This window comes from Esox lucius, chromosome 6 (assembly GCF_011004845.1).
Source record: "Esox lucius isolate fEsoLuc1 chromosome 6, fEsoLuc1.pri, whole genome shotgun sequence".
Classification (NCBI taxonomy): Eukaryota; Metazoa; Chordata; class Actinopteri; order Esociformes; family Esocidae; genus Esox; species Esox lucius.
Window position 1 is genome coordinate 17,736,951 of NC_047574.1, and position 17,589 is coordinate 17,754,539.

The 17,589-nt window shown below is 40.2% G+C and overlaps 1 protein-coding gene across 8 annotated transcripts in view; it reads right to left on the bottom strand.

Annotated features, from left to right (window-relative positions):
* Positions 1–17,378, bottom strand: part of LOC105010579 (transcription factor COE3) — a 72,791-nt gene extending 55,413 nt beyond the window's left edge. For 6 of the 8 annotated variants that reach the window (XM_010869963.5, XM_010869962.5, XM_020047001.3 and 3 more), the window contains exons 1-6: positions 16,648–16,778; positions 16,220–16,376; positions 15,887–15,950; positions 15,592–15,647; positions 13,983–14,056; positions 12,567–12,635 (exon numbers count right to left, since the gene is read on the bottom strand). In XM_010869963.5, the coding sequence (XP_010868265.1) occupies positions 12,567–12,635; positions 13,983–14,056; positions 15,592–15,647; positions 15,887–15,950; positions 16,220–16,376; positions 16,648–16,778 (551 nt within the window). Of the gene's footprint in view, positions 1–12,566; positions 12,636–13,982; positions 14,057–15,591; positions 15,648–15,886; positions 15,951–16,219; positions 16,377–16,647 lie in introns of all 8 variants that reach the window. The other 2 variants (XM_010869961.4, XM_020047003.3) reach the window with 2 other exon arrangements.
* Positions 17,379–17,589: the final 211 nt, after the last annotated feature.

Genomic DNA, 17,589 nt, shown 5'->3' on the forward strand with positions numbered 1-17,589 from the left:
ATAGGACATTTAGTCATGATTCACTGAGTTATTGGTTTCCGCCCTGTTTTAATCGCTCCGGACCCGTGCCAAAAAACCTCGGAGGATTCCCAGAGAGCTCTTTTCCTCCACCGTTCAGCAGATTGGAATTTGTGTGTTAGTGCCTCACGTCATGTGAGGCGTCCTTCACAGCTTCAGGGGCCCTAATTCAAACCACATGGAGGGGCAGCGTCCAGTTACGGACCTCTGCAGAAGGGCCACACTCCCATAGGCTGCAGCAGAATAGAAAATGGCGTCTCGATGGAGAAAGAAAACAAACAGATCATCCTTGACATGATGGAAGAGGGAGCACTACCTAGTCTCTGTAATATTGGTCTTATTCTTTATTGACAAGCATATATATTTGTGCTGTTCCCTACTGACTTCACAGGGCTGAACTCCATTTATGAATGATCTGACATATTCCATGCTATTTTTCTGACAGGAGTACTCATAGGAAATTTCAAAGCACCTTTCTCCTGACAAGTAGAAATATCAATATTTGAATAAATTGAAGATTTGAATCTCTTCATATGGATGCACTCAAGCAAGTGTGTGCGTGTGTGTGCGTGTGTGTGCGGAAAGGGGTTCTTTTCATTCTGTTTCCACAGTCTTATCCCCCCGAGCCCGCAGGCAGAAATCTGTATGCAGCATTTCATTAGGGGAGAGCTCCTCTGAATGACATGTGAAGCACACCTCTGTGTCGACCTGATGAAGTTGACTTCCCTCAAATGACAAAAAGCCACTTTGTAGTAAGGAAGAGAAGGTGATGGCAGAGCAACAATAAAAAATCATGAATGTTGTTTCACAAAGTGACAGGCCAATCTTTACACAAATAGACTGTCGTCAAGAAAAATGCAGCTTCAGAGAAATTGGGGGACCTTGCGGTGCTAAGTGGAACTAACACTAGAACAATTATAGCTAATTTGTAAGTGTGGGAAGATGGAAACACTTTAGTAATAAAACAAATCACTTAGTGAGTATATAGTTGTCCTACATTTTGTTTGCACGAGAGGTCAAAGTTCAGCCTCCACTGTTCTCAGCCTTTTTGACTTCTGCTTCTGGTGTTATGTATCTTAACTGAGAAAGTCCTGCCAATCTGTCTCTGTCTTTTTAGTGGCAGTGGCTGCCATCCTGTCTGTGATTGTGCTGCTGCTGATAGATCACTGGAGCGCCTACCCTTCAACCCCTTCAATTACAGACAAACACACATACACACTCACGCTACCTTCCACCACGTTTTGGAGAGCTTGTAAAATGGCTTAGCCATATGAGGTTGCAAAGGTAAAGAAAAAAAAAATAGTGCAACCTTTTTAACCCCCGCCGCTAACCTTTTCTGACCTGCTTGTTTTACTTTCCCCTTTTCGAACAGAAAACCAAAACAACAAGCAAATGTTGACATGCACTTCTGCAACTGGACCCGGGAAAAAAAAAGCTTTTAGCAAGGCAGTTCACTACCAAACAGACTGCATATCCTGAAATGTCCGTCAGTCCCTGTTTGACACTTGGCTTAAGACAGGTAAACCCATGTGGGTTGTCCATCTTAATCAACACAATCTCCGCCTCTTCCTCCTCACTCCTCGTTGTGTGCACAACTTAATTGTCAAGCCAGTGTAGATTCCTATTACTGAATCTCTGGAAAATGGCCTGGACATTCTCTGTTATCCTGGATCTCCATGTGGAGGAGCACTCAGCCCCCTCCTCCAATCTCACTGTGTGTTCTGGCGAGCCCACGCTGCTCAGATGGCTTTCACTCTCCACTGGATACAATGTATTGTCAGACCAGGTTGACTCTATTCGAAGCAACAAGCCATTTCAATAATACAACAGAACACAACAGTGGCACTGAATAAAAACATTCTCCAAAGCCGAAAAACAACCGGGTCTCACATTTGACATTGAGCGAGATTTTAAACACACTTTCTGTGGTTCTTATATTTCTGGATCTTCCAAGAATCCTTTGGAAATGGTCTCCGTTTTCTCTATCTGTCTCCTTTTATTAGATCAGTTATGAAACCCCCAAAACAGGCCCTAAAACAGACTAATAAAAATACACTCAGGTCAGCCAGCCAGTAATCCCCCTAAATAATTAGTGAAAACAAAGCCCACGGGTCTCTGGCATTTACCTCATCACATAAGAGTGATCTGCACGTGCATTGGGGCTGAACATAATATGGTGTGACTTAAACCACACAATGAGCAGAGAAAATAAATATGCTAAGAGCACAAGGGTGGACTGGCAAGGCCCCTAGGACTATGTCATCACTCCCTCTGGCCCGCGCAGCGCTCCCCACCCGAGGGTAGGGCCAGCGATTATGAAGTCTCAGCTTCCCTCTAAGAAAGCAAACCGGAGCTGCAGTCCAAACAAGCCCGGCGGTGAGGGTGCAGAGCAATGCCAGGCGGCTCCAGGTTGGTGTCGCCCCCGACCCGGCATGGTCTGGTCCCTGCATTAGCACAGTCAACCTCCCCAGGACAAACAAACAACCGGCGCTAACACAGGGACAAACGCAGTGGAGATGGTGCCACACTCACAGAGGAGGGAACATTTGGGTGGGGATTTACCCCCCTGTAACGTAATGACTTCCATGGAAACGGTGAAATGTGCCGGGCTGTCCGGTCAGTCCGCTCCAAGTGCAGCTCAGATGGGGAGGCATCTAAAAAATGTGAGCTCCCTCGGAGGACATGTGGTTTTTCCCAATCATTATAAAACTGTAAACTCCTGGATGTCAGAGATTGGGGATAATTTCTTTCAGATGTCCGCAAGGCCTGCGCTGGGACTCAGACCTGCTGGATGGGAACAGTTATTTCACAGAGTGGAGGAAGTCAGAGTGATTAAGACTAAGACATGACACGGAGAGGCCAGGATCTGGAACTGCTAGTGCCGCTCTCTACCGCACACTGGGCTCCAATACTGAGGGTGTGGAAGGGAGAGAACATGTCTATGTGAGGGTGGGATAACAAGTGAGGGGCTGATTTATATAAAGCCATAGGAAGTCATGTCATCGTGTTAACACGCAGAAATCAATCTGAAGTGAACATGGATGAACCCAAGCTTAAAGCATTCCATTTCAGATTCAGACAGATGTTATATGAGTGATACTTTCCAACTGAAATATAGATCCTTGTTATCAGTAAGAAACGGGGCAGGTCTTCTTTAATACATTACTGCTAAAAGACATGTCATCCGAATAAATCCATTACTGTTACTTTGTTTCACAGGAATTAAGTGGATCGTTGTTTCGGTTTAAGCGCTCCATGAAACACACTAACCATGTTGTCATTTTTAGAAATAACTATTTTTTGGTTATTGGAATGATATAGCTCCTCACATGTTTCTACGGCTGCGGTCCATGCATGGTAAGGACATAATGCAGTTGTTTTCTTTCACCGTATCAAACCTGGGGCTGAACAAGCAGAGGAGTGGTTTTTATTGTAAATCAATAGTGATCGATCTGCAGACTGGGTGTTAAATATGGATCAATATCACACCAGGCTGTGGAGGAGATCTGATTTCAATTGGCAAGAGGAGCCAGCAGCAGGTTTCTATCAAGCAGTAATTCAAGACATGCGAACATAAGTCAGATGGATTGACAGAGACTAGCCAGGACCTTTCCTGCCACTGAACCAGCACAAGAAAATGTCTGTCATATATCATTAACACAGTAGGGGCAGGATGTAAGGGGGATGAGGACGAGCCACTACTCCGCATTGGAAAGGAGGCTTGCTTTAGAAAAAAAGAATATAACGTGAAGGCTTCTGGGGTCAACTTCAGACATATATTATAGGAAAGTTTTCAATTATTAGAACACAAAGGTTTTAAAGCAAACTGTTCCATGTATCTTGAAATATTTTAATTTATTCCTGTGTAATTTGATTTTAAGCTATTTCTTGCTTTTTAAAAAGGAACACAAATGGCGCCAGACTGAATCAAAAATGTGTATAAAAAGCCTGGGTCATCCCTACATTTATCATACCTTGGTGATTCGTGGAAAAACCGGGAACAATCAAATCGTAGAAGAAAAAAAAAGATCCATTCTAGGCACCTATGAGGGGCATCTGAGCTGCTAGACCTGCTTATTTCCTTGAGGTAACTGATGACCACATCCCAGAATTCCACATCTTTGTCCTGTGACCCCACACCTTAAGGAACAACCATTTCTGGTGCAGTTGTCCACTCCTTCCCATCATAATGTCAAACTACAAATTGCTACATTAAAAAAAATATATTATATATTAAGATAAAGATGGAAGGATGAAGGGGGAGAGAGAGAAATAAAAGGAGGGGTGATTAAACCAGTCCCACAAGAAGTCCTGAGGAAAGAAACGACTCTGTGATCCAGGCGAGGAATCACATCACTGCAAACATATTGATCTGATTTACAAAACCTCCAGCCTAATGCGAAACAAATGGCATGGGCGTGAACTGGTACTTAACCGTAAAACCCCAGCATTACTCCGTCTCCGATGAAATACCACATATATCCCTCACCAGGGCCTAATGTGCTGTTTTACGGCCAGATACAACTTAGGTTGACCCAACAGTTTGTTTGACAATTAGGGGGAACCTAATAAGGATTGAATGGGGGGAAAACATGCCAAAAGACAGAAAGAAGACCCTTTTTCAAAAGGAAGAAAAAATATGTAGAAACGGGGTGACCTAAATGCAACTGATAAGATAGAAAAAAGCTTTTCCACCATCTTTAAGAAACCAAACAAAGATTTCTAAACAGCTACATAGTTTAATTATAAAGGAGATCTGTTAAATATTTGAGATCAACATGTTTTATTTAGGTTAGATTGAATTTTTTAATAATGTAAGATTTCCATTATACAAGAATACAGACATTGTGGACTGTATTGCACTACTGCTTCATGGAAATTCAGTATGAATACATTAACTGTATTCAATGATTACAAACATATTTCCAAAAAAGTTGAGCTGCTGCATAAAATGCAAATAAAAACAGAATGCAGTGATGTGCAAATCATTTATCCCTATACTTAGTACTTTTTGTACTATTTGAAAATAGTACAAAGACAACATCGTTTTTTTTTTAAAATACCTGCCCATTTTGAATTTGATGCCAGCAACAGCAAAAAGTTGGGACAGGGGCAAGTTTACCACTGTGTTGGATCACCTCTTTAACAATACTCTGTTAGCCTTGGGGAACGGAAGGAGGGAACTGTTTGAATTGCTGTAGTTTTTAAAGTGAAATGTTTTTCCATTCCTGCTTGCCATAGGATTTCAGCAGTTCAACAGTTCGGGTCTCCTTTGTCATATTTTTGTTTCATAATGCACCAAATGTTTTCAATGGGTGACAGGTCTGGACTGCAGGCAGGCCAATTTAGCACCCGGACTCTTTTACTTTTGGAGCTATGCTGTTGTAATATGTGCAGAATGTGTTTTGGCATTGTCTTGCTGAAATAAGCAAAGCCTTCCCTGAAAGCCTTCCCAGACATTGTCTGGATGGCAGCATATGTTGCTCCAAAACCTGTATATATTGTCACCCATGCCATGTGCACTAACGCACCCCCATACCATAACGGATGCTGGCTTTTGCACTGTGTGCTGATAAGAAGCCAGATCGTCCCTCTCCTCTTTAGCCCACAGGACGCAGCGTCCATGATTCCTTAAAATAATTTCTAATTTTGGTTCGTCAAACCACAGGTTTGTATTCCACTTTACCTCAGTTCATCTTAAATGAGCTCGGGTCCAGAGAAGGCAATGGCATTTCTCTATCTTGTTTTTATATGGTTTCTGCTTGGCATTGTAGAGATTTAACTTGCATTTGTAGATGCAGCGACATACTGTGTTGACAGACAGTGGTTTTCAGAAGTGTTTCTGAGCCCACTCAATGATTTCCACTACAGAATCGTGTCTGTTTGTAATGCAGTGCCGACTGAGGGCCCGAAGATCACGGCCATCCAATACTGGTTTTCGGCCTTGTCCCTTGCGTACAGAGGTTTCTCTGTATTCTCTGATTTTATGTACTGTAGATGAAGAGCTCCCCAAACCCCATTTAACATTGAGAAACTCTTACATTTTTTGCACTATTTGCCGGCACAGTCTTTCAGAGAGTGGTGCACCTCTCTCCATCTTTACTTCTGAAAGACTCTTTTTATACCCAGTCATGTTGTTGCCAGTTAACCTAATTAGTTGTGAGATGTTCCACACATATTTTTTTTGCATTACACAACTTTTCTAGTCTTTTGTTGCCCCTGCCCCAGCTATTTTCTATTGAATATAGGGTTTAAATTATTTGCACATCATTGGTTTCTGTTTTACTTAAAATTTTCACAGCTTCACAACTTTTTGGGAAACAGAAATGTATTTATTAACGACCAATATTTAGTAATTTTCAAGAACTGTGTTTAATTTCAATATATATATATTTTTTTTTCAATATCATTTACCTTCATTTACAGTAATAGAAGAGAATGGAACATCATCAGCAGAAAAGATTTTGGGATCTGACAAATCCCACAAGGCTTTTAGCTGATCCCCAAAAATGTTTAGAAGTTATTTTTAGGGTTAGACTTATGTTATGATTAGGGAAGGTTAGTTTTAGGGTTAGGGTACATTTAGGGGATATTCAACATGGTCATTTGGTTTTCTCATGTCCACAACAATAATAAAATGTTTTTTTGCGTGCTTGTGTGTGTCTGTGTTACTATTTAAACAGTGACAAAATATTTTAAAAAATTGCTTTATGTTACTTTAGGCTAAAGGTTTCAATTGATGTTAGGGTTAGGGATTAGGTTTAGCGGTTAGGGTTAAGTTTTAGGGTTAAGGTTAGGTTTTGTGGATTAGTAAATACATAATTTTTGAGGGGAATCAATTTTGATTTCCCCATTTAGATATATGAGCGCAACATGCAAGTGAGTGTATGGGCCAGTGTTGCTCTTGGCCAAGCCTTTATCCCATCACCTCAGCTCTGGCCTTGTTTCTGTCAGCAGAGGGAACCAGGGGAGTAGAATGGGGGAAGAGAGGGGGAGAGAAAGAGAACGGGACAGGGGTCTGGGTTGAAAGGGGGGAGGGGTTCTCTCTACGGACAGATGGACTGCTCTTTCTCAACACATGTGGAACCATGTTTCGTCTTTCACTGCCGTCAAGCTGGAGCCGAATCTGTCGCTCGGTTGGCCCGGACTAGTTTCTTGTACCATATACTTCTCTCACACTCTCTCTTTATCTCTCTCTCTCTCACACACACACACACACACACACACACACACCTCGCTCTTTCTCTCCACACATGTTAAAGTCATCACCCCTGCTCAGCGCCAGTAAAACACAACACCCCTGTCTTCCATGCTGTTGTCAAGTCTTGCCATTAGCTGGGGCCTCTGGGGAATCATACCGCAGTGAGGTGGGTCTCCTCCGGGAACATCAGGCACCATGTTACCTTCAGACGCCACTCATGTGAACCCAAACATGAGAGCATAATTTGGAAAATATCATTTATAATGTGCGTCTTTGTACGCGTTTTGACATTTACAAACTGCGATAAAACCGACATGAGGGAGGAGGGAATAAGAAGCAGAGCAGAATAATTTGAGGTAATGTTTTGCTTAGTGAACAGTATTACCCAGTGAAAAGTATTACCCAATCTAGAATGTTGGAAGAGTGAGAAGGAGTTTCTGGCTCCAAGGCTGAAAGGTTCTAGGTTTCATTTTTCGGCAAGTGTAAGCCAACAAAGAGCTGCCAAGTACAGCTTTTGCTCTCAACACTTCCTGCTCTTCGTACTCTGGCTCAAGAGGAGATCTTCACTAAAACATTACTCAGGTCCAGGCAGGGCCGGACAGTTTCTTCTCTCCTTTTTCACAGGGTGTCACAAACCCACATCTGTCTGAGGAATTACACTGAAAACAACTGTAAATAAAACAGGGAGATGCAAATATTGTTGTGGCATGAATATGAAATGTTGGTGTGTGGCTGGTGTGTGGCTGATGTGTGTGTGTGTGTGTGTGTGCGCGTGTGTTCATGCATTCATGTACATGTGTTTGCCCCATAGGCAGTTACATCTTCCATGAGCAACACCTCCAGTGTTCAACACAACAGTACAAACTGCGCATTACTTGATCACTGCATTGCATTATTCTCACTTGCAGAATAGAAATTATCACTATATATATATATATATATATATATATATATATATATATATATATATATGAGCCTAGCAGATGCAGTGAAAACATGTTATTTAGGTAGTCAATAAGGAAAACACTCTTCACAGGTTATCAAAACACTGGCTCAATAAAATCAGCCCATTTTTTCAATGTGTAATTAAAATGGTCTCTGCAATCCTCTTTGATAGTCCAGGGCTTAGCCAAAAATGTAAATGACATTAAAGGACACAATTAATTACAATTTGCCTAAATTCTCTATATTGCTGGTTCTCATTTACATACAGTAGCATTTCCACAGCAAAATAAATGTATTTGTTCAGCCTGGGAGTTAATCACGCTTTTGGGAAAAAAAACAGATGGGAAAACACCACCAAATAAATCTGATGAGTTGTTTAGATAGAAGAAAAAGTACATGTGAGATGGTCCAAATCTGAGTCTTTTGTTCCTCACAAAACATTTTGACATCAACTCATTACACTGGGTATGACTTCATAAGTGTTCCACAAATTAACGATAATGCAGTCATTTAGAGAGAGAACAAAGTGAAATAATGAGTGACGTAACAAAAAGCTAAGCATAATTTGCAAAAAACGTTAATTGCATTAACAGGCGAACAGGTGCGAAGAGGCCATTATAAATAAGCTTAATTAATAAAACCATCCCTCAGCACAACCATGTAGAGTAAAATTAAAAAACAGTCAATGTCATGAATAATTCAGTAGCTGGCCAGCCTCCAGAGGTCAATGCTCTTTGACCTTTGTGACAGGAAGTAAAAGGGATAGAAGATGAAACATGAAGAAGAAGACTTGACATGTTTTGGTTTGGTCCACCTTTCTGGATGGAAGCTTAAATTGACACGGATGTTAAGCTGTGTGTACGTATATTAGATTCAAAATTCATGTATGGGCAGCGTGAGCTCTGAAAACACATTCCCTCTTCAGCTATCCTCACCTAATCTGCTGTATCTTCTCTGTGATACAAGTGACCTTTCAACTTTGACAGCTAGAAAGAGTCATTTTCTTTCCTTTTTTTCCTAACAGCATGTTCTTCATTCTTATTACAAAATCCATGTGTAAGCCTGGACCACATATCTAATCTTTCACACAGAAGAAAACAAAGTCAATATGCAGGAGAGTGAAGACAGATACCAGGGTAGGAGAGTCCTCACAAATTGAGTTATGTTTGGCACACAGCTCTACACATACTGTAAATGAGGAAACCAGCTAATCAGATATTGGGCACATCATCACTATAACTCTAGAGACTCAAATTACTGCCTGTATAAACCCACGCCCCCACTCACTTTAAGGCGCCACTAGTTTATAGATGTGACATCCATTCCACCACTCACTTCCTACCGGGAAGATATGATTATAACCGACTACAAAGAGCTGTAGTCATAGAAATAGTGGTACAATTAGTCACCAAATTCAATCAGCGTCTTTTTGTTTCTGCTAGAGAAAACATTGTTTCCAACATTATTATTTCCTGATTAAAATATGCATACAAAAAATAGCATACTTTAATTTTACAGTCTGAACAGAAGATAGTCTTTTCCCAGCAGCATACACACACACACACACACACAGTCACTTTCTTTCTCCAGAAAACACATTAAAATTATGTAATGACATCAAACATAACTTGTGAAATATTTAAAGATCCACCAGCACTGAAGCTCAACTTTTTAAAATAATAATTTCCCTCAAAAAAATCTCTGAGAGAAAATAGGGTAAACAGATGTCTGGCTTGACCACAGGAAAATAGGACACATTTGGAATGATATGTTTCCCAAACTCAGTCGGATATGCCAGATCCATGGGAACGCCAGTTAATGTCTTGCTAGATGCCAGCTAGCTGTGTGCGCTTTCCCCTCGTACCATCTGGGAAAATGTTACAGCAAGGCAATGCCATCAATGATTCACTCCAAATCTGTTAAAGGTAATTCAGAAATATGATGTAGATAAACCAAGTAAACAGCAAAGTGGGTCAGTTTCTGAGACACAAACTAAGAGCAATGATGCGCAATGTTAAACTTCTCTACTTCGGTCCCCTGGATCCTATTCTGCAACAGCGTGAAGTGAACAAGTGCACAAGCAGAGAAGCTGTGTAGGACTGTATTAAAGTGAGATCTTGTGTCTCGCTCATCACTGTATCTGCAGTGCTGCTCCTGGTAACGTCAGTTCACTGAGTCTGCCTTAAAGATACTACTGATCCTCTAGGAAATGTAGCAGAGCTTAAATAGTTGTTTTAAACTGTAACTCTCCCACACAATCAACCTTAAGCACAATTCAATAGAAAATAATCACTTTCAGCCTGAAGCAACCACAGCACAGGTGCCACTCACAATTTGCATGAGAAGCTGACAGATGTAACAGGAGAGTCTGTTACACATTGAAGCTTTAAAAAAAATCTCACCCATATGTTCACTAAAAAATACTAAATCAGGGTGGTAAACTGATTGCAATGTGTCTGCAGTAGGCCTACAGCACACGTGAGTGAAACTCCACAACTAGCCTTTATGCAATTCCCTCCAGTCAGTGGGAAGTCAATGGGAAGTAGTATAGGTCTGGGAGGGTGAACTGATCTGCTCATAGTTACGACATGGAGACAATGGGAGGGTCTAATGAGGAACATATGCTTTTGTGATTCAACAGACCCCCTCATTGTGCAAGGAAAAGGATACTTTACTCCCATTCACTACAGTCACAATGAAAATCTGAGCTTTTTTTTCTGAACTGGTTGGGCTTACAATATCCATCCGCTTTTCTTTTTTTCTCTCTCTGACTTTAATTCTGCATGCATTCATTTTGGCTATTGTTCTTATGTGACACGATGTGACTGTAGAATTAAGAACAATAGAGTGTAAAACTCAATACAACAAAGGTGGCAATACAAGGTAGAAGCAGTGGAAGCGACTTGTTTAGCTCTCATGCTTTAGGTTTCTGTGTGAACAATGTATCCAATAAATACATTAATCTAATCAATCAGAATCCACATCTTAAAATAAAAGTGATTAACAAAGTACTGCCCCTTATATTATTTTTCATCCATTCCTATGCAGGTCATTTTTCAATTGAGGTATTAAATGCATAAATCTGACTTTGTGACCATGTAGTTCAATCTATAAAATAAATGTCCTTTAAATGCCCCAAAATGTGGAATTTTATAAACTTTTGGAATTTTATGAAGGCTAGACAGTGAACAAGGTATTGAATCTTTTATATTAAAAAAATAAGGCTATTAATAATTATTATTCCTATTCATGCACCTAGTTTAATGTGTCGCTCAGTTTTATGTGATTGGTGTTACTGCCTTTAATATTGTAGACAATAAAGGTACAAGGTCCTCCATTCTATTCAGTGGAAAACTGTTATCGGGGGAGGGGTCTTTATTATGAGCACCATACATTTTAGTATTCCATTATAATTTTGTGTCACTTGGTGTTACTCCATTTAAATGAAGGAGCATAATATTGTTAGTTTAAGGATTAATAATTTCACTTTAGTGAAATCTTGAAGGATAGTTGATCTTGATTTAATTTTGTTGTCTCAAAAAAAAATCTAATTTACCTATAACGTCTCATTGGGGCAAACACAATGTATGTTCCTACTCCTACTTGTGGCACAATATTATTATAATGATTTTTTAATTTTTTTATTAAGTAAGTAATTAAACATATTATTATTTTTTTAATCTTGAAAACTACTACTATGTTTTATTATTTTATTTTTTTGCCATGCATATATGCTACTGTAATTCAAGAACAACCCTCATAGTAAAGCTACAACAGTTCTAGTAAAAAGAGCCGTCCAGAGGAGCAGGGGCTGTGGTAATCCAGGAGGCACCGAGGGCAGCATACTTCCTGATGCATGAGAAGCTGCTGGAGTGGCAGGAACAACTGTTCGGCCTTATTTGAATACTAATAAGAGAGTTGTCCCCTCTGTCAGATACCATGCATTCTCTGCTAAGCAAACAGTGATTCTGGCTAGTCAAATATTAGTATTGCTGCCTCTATCCACTCCATTAGCATTGCTGTCTTTACCCACAGCATAGAGAGTTACATGGCCCCAATGTTGAGGCATGCGCGCACGCACACACACACACACACGTGCACGCACACACACACACACACGTGCGCACGCGCGCGCACACACACACTTTTCAGCTGTGAATACCTTGCATGATGCCCCTCTGATTGAACTTCGTTCTCCAGGTGGTGACCACCCCTCTGAACACAAGTCGTTGCCCCCCCCCCCCCCCATTCCCACAGAGTGAACCAGAAGGTTGGAGCCGACCCAACTGGGGACCCAAACACTGGGGAGTTCTAACTCCCTCACTTCCCAGCAGAGCATGGGGATGAATCTTACATGGTTGACAATCACAGCAGTACGAAGGAGACATGGAGCAAGTCCTACCTGTCGATGATCACAGGGTCGGATGGAGTCTCGTTCCTGTTGCCGCAGCTTTTCTTGTCACAACACCGGCTAGGGGAATAAAGACCATGTTTGTGATCATAACAACAGCAGTTACTGTTTACATGACCATATTTGGCATTAGACAGTCCCTTTCTAATGCAAAAGGCAATTGTGTGAAATTGCAGAAAATGACAGAGGAACAGGTTTCACCATATCTATTCTTTCATAGATGCTGATGGGTAATTAAACAGGAAAAATTACATGTTTTCGGTTCACTGTTTGCCATACCACTGGAGAGGTGGTTGAGAGGGAGGAGAGAGGGGATTGGGCCAGGAGGCAGGGGAGTCACTTTTCACAGCTTCAGCTTTTGTTTACCTCTAATTGCCAAGCTGCTTTTTAATGTGGGGAAATGCAAGATGCCACCCTCAACCAATATTTCTGTGGGGTATTTATCAAGTATGGCCTGAAAGCAACTCCTCCACCATCTCTAAACCTACAATGTAACTTCAGTTCTTCGATTTGTTCTTTAGTTAAAACAAATTAAACACAATTTGAAGTGGAAACGTACAATTGTAAATAGGCTACAGATCTAAATTTGATTAATAAAAGCCATATAGTGAGAAAAGAAGCACAAAGCATTTTAAAAGCTATGAGTCCATTCATATCAGTCAAATCATATGATGTCCCGTTTCCATTTTAATAAACATGCAGCGATATGTTGAGTGGATTTGATTCTAGTTCCGCAAATTATTCCCCCAAAAAATATACTTTAGTATGCCAAGACTATAATAGCATGCACTCTTGAATGACATCCTTTTGCAGTCCTCAAACGCGAATGCACGTTCTGTTTAACAGTAAAATGCCATCTAGAACGCACGCATATTCCACTTGTTACAAATTTGTAATGTATGCATCTATACATTGAGCATGTTATGCAATAAAAACGTACATATGATTATCATTTCTTGGTGAGTACATTTGCTCGCGAAAAACTAGGAAAAAATGTGGCGGTGCCACAAAAAGGTTAAACCAACAGTATCCAAATTCAGTTCTCACAAAGCTCACGCTGGGTTCAACAGTAACAACAAAAGACGTTTTTCCTTTAAGTATCAATGACAACATTGAATAACAGAGCAACATGAGAGCTTGAGATATACGTGGTTAAATGAAGCTAAAAATCTCGCTGATCATTGATGACAGGTGGGATCAACCAAGAACTGAGCGCCTATTTTGAGGCGCAGACTCATTGGCATCAGACAAAAAATACTCAAGAAGCTGGGTACCAGTGGGTTTAATTTCCACTTAGGCCAACTCCGGATACTGTGCCAATATAATGAACAGACAATATTGAAACATATTGTATAGTTCTTTAACAACTATGGGTCTTCAGAGGCAAAAAAACTAAAAAAAACTTACCTGCACATAATTTCGTGCGTAAGAAGAACTCTGCACATTTCTGGGTTTTTGTCTTGACCCTCATATATAATGGCCTTAGGGAGAAAAAAGACACAAGTATGTTGCCCAATATCTAAATACATATAATTAACAATTGCATAAACATCTTCATAGTAGCCGAAATTTAAACGTCATGTGTTTGAACAGAATAAATTTAAAAACATGTCCGTCCAAAAATGTTACTGTCATATCTATAACTATATTGTTGGAAAAATAACAGTATGATATATGTAAACTAAATGTTATGCTGTACAAAGACGAAATTAATAAAATGTTGTACTTTTTATCTAATGATAAAAGCAGATTATGATGATTATACTATATTATTAGTAGTAGTATTATTATAAATATAATTTATGTTGATATTTTTGTTATAAGACGTTACGTTATTAAGATTTAGGTGGAGTTTTGTGTAAGAGACGATCCAATGAACTGTCATTAAGGCCTATGGTTTTAATCTGTGGATATTTGGGGGAAAGTGTTAATGGGCAATCTGTTGTTTATTTGGAGCTGCTAACAATGATCTTTCCGTGGATAAAAGCGGTGTCTGGCGGTACGGTTGAGTAATTTTTGAGCATTGGCTGAAACAGATGGTGTGCAGCTATCAGTTGTGCCGTTCTCCATCCCGGGTTCCTCCCTCCCACTATTCTGAAGAGAGGCACTTTGCTCTCCTTTATTGAACTTGCTTGGCTCAAACATGCATGTTAAACGGCACGGTAACTTGCCATGTTTTCAGTAGGCCTACGGCACTTAAATTAAAGACATATAAAATATAAAGTGTTGCCTGTAATTAGAAGAAATAAATACACAATTAAACTCTGTAAGGTTTGACGTATTTTTCATGCTGGGGTGGAAATCCACTTGACTTTTTTGATGGCTCTGTTTTTGTTTGTTGAGCACCGAGCGATTATTACTTTGATTTATGTCGCTATTTGCAGCAGCAGAAACAGAAATCCATAAACTGCTTGTTCTGCGTCATTGGCTGGATCATTCGCAGAGGTGTGTGGTGGAAGCTTTAACGGCTCTATTCAGACTGTAAGCCTCTGTAAATTAGTATTGCCCAATAACAACCACCATGTTAAAACGTCTAAAATAAGGCCTTTTGTGAGAAGACAGATGTCCAGTCACCGTATTGGAATGGGATTTCAGGTGTAATTGCGTGAATTGTTATAAAAATGCAAATGCCTCAGCAGAAGCTTTTTTACAAATATTAGATAGACCTACGTTTAATAGGCTATGGGTCATGGGTTAAGACTAGTGATGTCTTTATGTCACAAATTAAAATAAGTGACTCGATATCAATAAAATCAGGCAAGCATAGGGACTTTCCAATACTGTCTATAATATTGTATAGCCTGTAAAAAAAGCTACATATTTTTATGAAATACTATTTTATCAGTGTCGGTAGAAAGCACCAGCATGCTGGTTCAGTTAATGCATGACTGCATAAAGATGAAACATCTAATTTTATATGAATTTCATAGGTAGTATAGATGTGTCAAAGTCTGAAGTATATAAGCGATGCTTAAGCAAGCTGTAAGAGATAACAGCACAAGTAACAGTAGCTTACTTGTTTCGTCATGGAATCGATTAACCGTATGAAAAGATCCTGTTCTGTTCTGACGCCTGAGGGGAAAATATGAGGTTAAGGCAAATAACGTATAGAGGTGTATAAAAAAAAAAGTAGGATAAAATACAAATAATACAAAAGATACTAAAAGTTTTTTGAACAAATATATTCTGTTAACTGTTTTACCTGGAAAATTTAAAGAAGTATGCAGCGTATACGTTATGTATTAATTATTATTTTATAGCTTTAATCTTTTGGATGATATTGAACTGAAAAAAAATATTTTTTCACTCACCATTGCTGTACAACAATTGTAGTTTGTAATGTATCCCATTGTTAGTTTTTTCACTGTTTGGTTCCTGAAAATTATCAACATTTAGATGATGGTCAGTTGAATATAAAACATCGTTAGGCTATATCTATCTGATATTTGAAATGAATAATTGGTCAAAAACAAGACTTAGGTCTGAAAATTGACTCTCTTGTCACCGAGAAAAGAGGTTAAAAATCGATATTGCACGTGACCTGTCTTATTGAACCACAGTCATCTCTTAAGTAGGCTACATCAAGTTAATTTAAAAATACAGATTATGAAATTCAAAAAACGATTTTCTCATGAAGCGCTTACTTTCTCTTTCTCGACAAAGTCCACATAAGCTGTCCTTTCGATTTCCACGGGTTGACCCTGTCTGTCATACAGTGCCAGGACGAAATGGAAAAAATTGGATTTTCTGAGGTTGGAAGGCGGCTGCTTTTCATAATGTGCCCGTGCCAAACCAACACCGCTGCGGGGAGAAAGCAAGAGACCATCTCGGTTAAGTATCAGACACGGGGGATAGATGATGGAGCTGATGAAAACAGTGATGTGGAAGCACGGTTGAGTAGCCTACGCGAGATTTCTTCATTTGTCACAATAAGGGTAATCTGATGTAATGAAAGAAGAGAGAGCAGAAGGGGGGCATTGGGAGACCGTAATTGTTACAGAGTATTGAGGGGATTCAGGGTCGATATGAGAAATGCGTGCAAATATCTGATGATTTGGCATGTGTAGCCTACCTTTGGGCGGCTGTGTTCGCATCCACCACCCCAGCTGTGTGCATCCATGAGCGGACTGAATTCAGCCCACCCAGCGGTTCTTCCTTCATCGTCGTCCCACCCCGCGATATAGTTTCTTGAATCCCAAACATTTAGAAAAATGTACGTGCAAAGAGCCTCCTGTGAAACGTCCAAACGTGTTATCCTTGAGGGTTTGCGGGATAAGTCGTAAGTGCCGTATCAGCTTTGCAAGAGGAAAACCCAGTCCACAGGTCTCGTCTCCCTGTTCAGTCCGTCCTGAGTTGCAGAGATGTGAACAATTCTCAAGTAGTCTATACTCTTAATTAGTTTGAGTGGTATCCACAGACTCAAAAAGTTACTTGTTCATCAGACTCCGATTTTTTGCTATTGTTCCTTTGTTTTGCTTATTCATAGAAAAATGCAATGGTAGTTTTTGTGGATGATGCTCTCAAAGTAGCGACATCCCTGAAGCACGGAATCCAGAACCTCCAGGACAATTGAAAAAAAACTCCTGAAAAGGAAAGCTGCTAGGTTACTTCTCCTAAAGACAAACACAGGAGCTGATCACTGTGGAGGTGTTCCCGGTACACATGAGAGGTGGATGGATAAGGGGCCTTTCGCGTCGTGCAGGATGGATGGGAACATGCAAAACTAAGCCCTCTTTCCCCCAGGACTGAAATCTTTCCCGGGAGCCAAAACTCTAAACCCACGGGAGAGGCTCAGGCAGAATATAACCTAACGCACTGGGCGTAAAAGAAACGCCTAAGCGGTGTACCGACATCCGGGTTTTTGGCTTAAGCGGACAAGGATGAAGATTACATTTTCACTTTATACCGGATGTTTCTATTATATGCAAACTTTGCAGAGGGTGGTCAGAATCTTACGCTTGTGGGGCGTGTCTTTTACCATATATGGAGCTCTGACAGTTCCTGTCAAGAAATG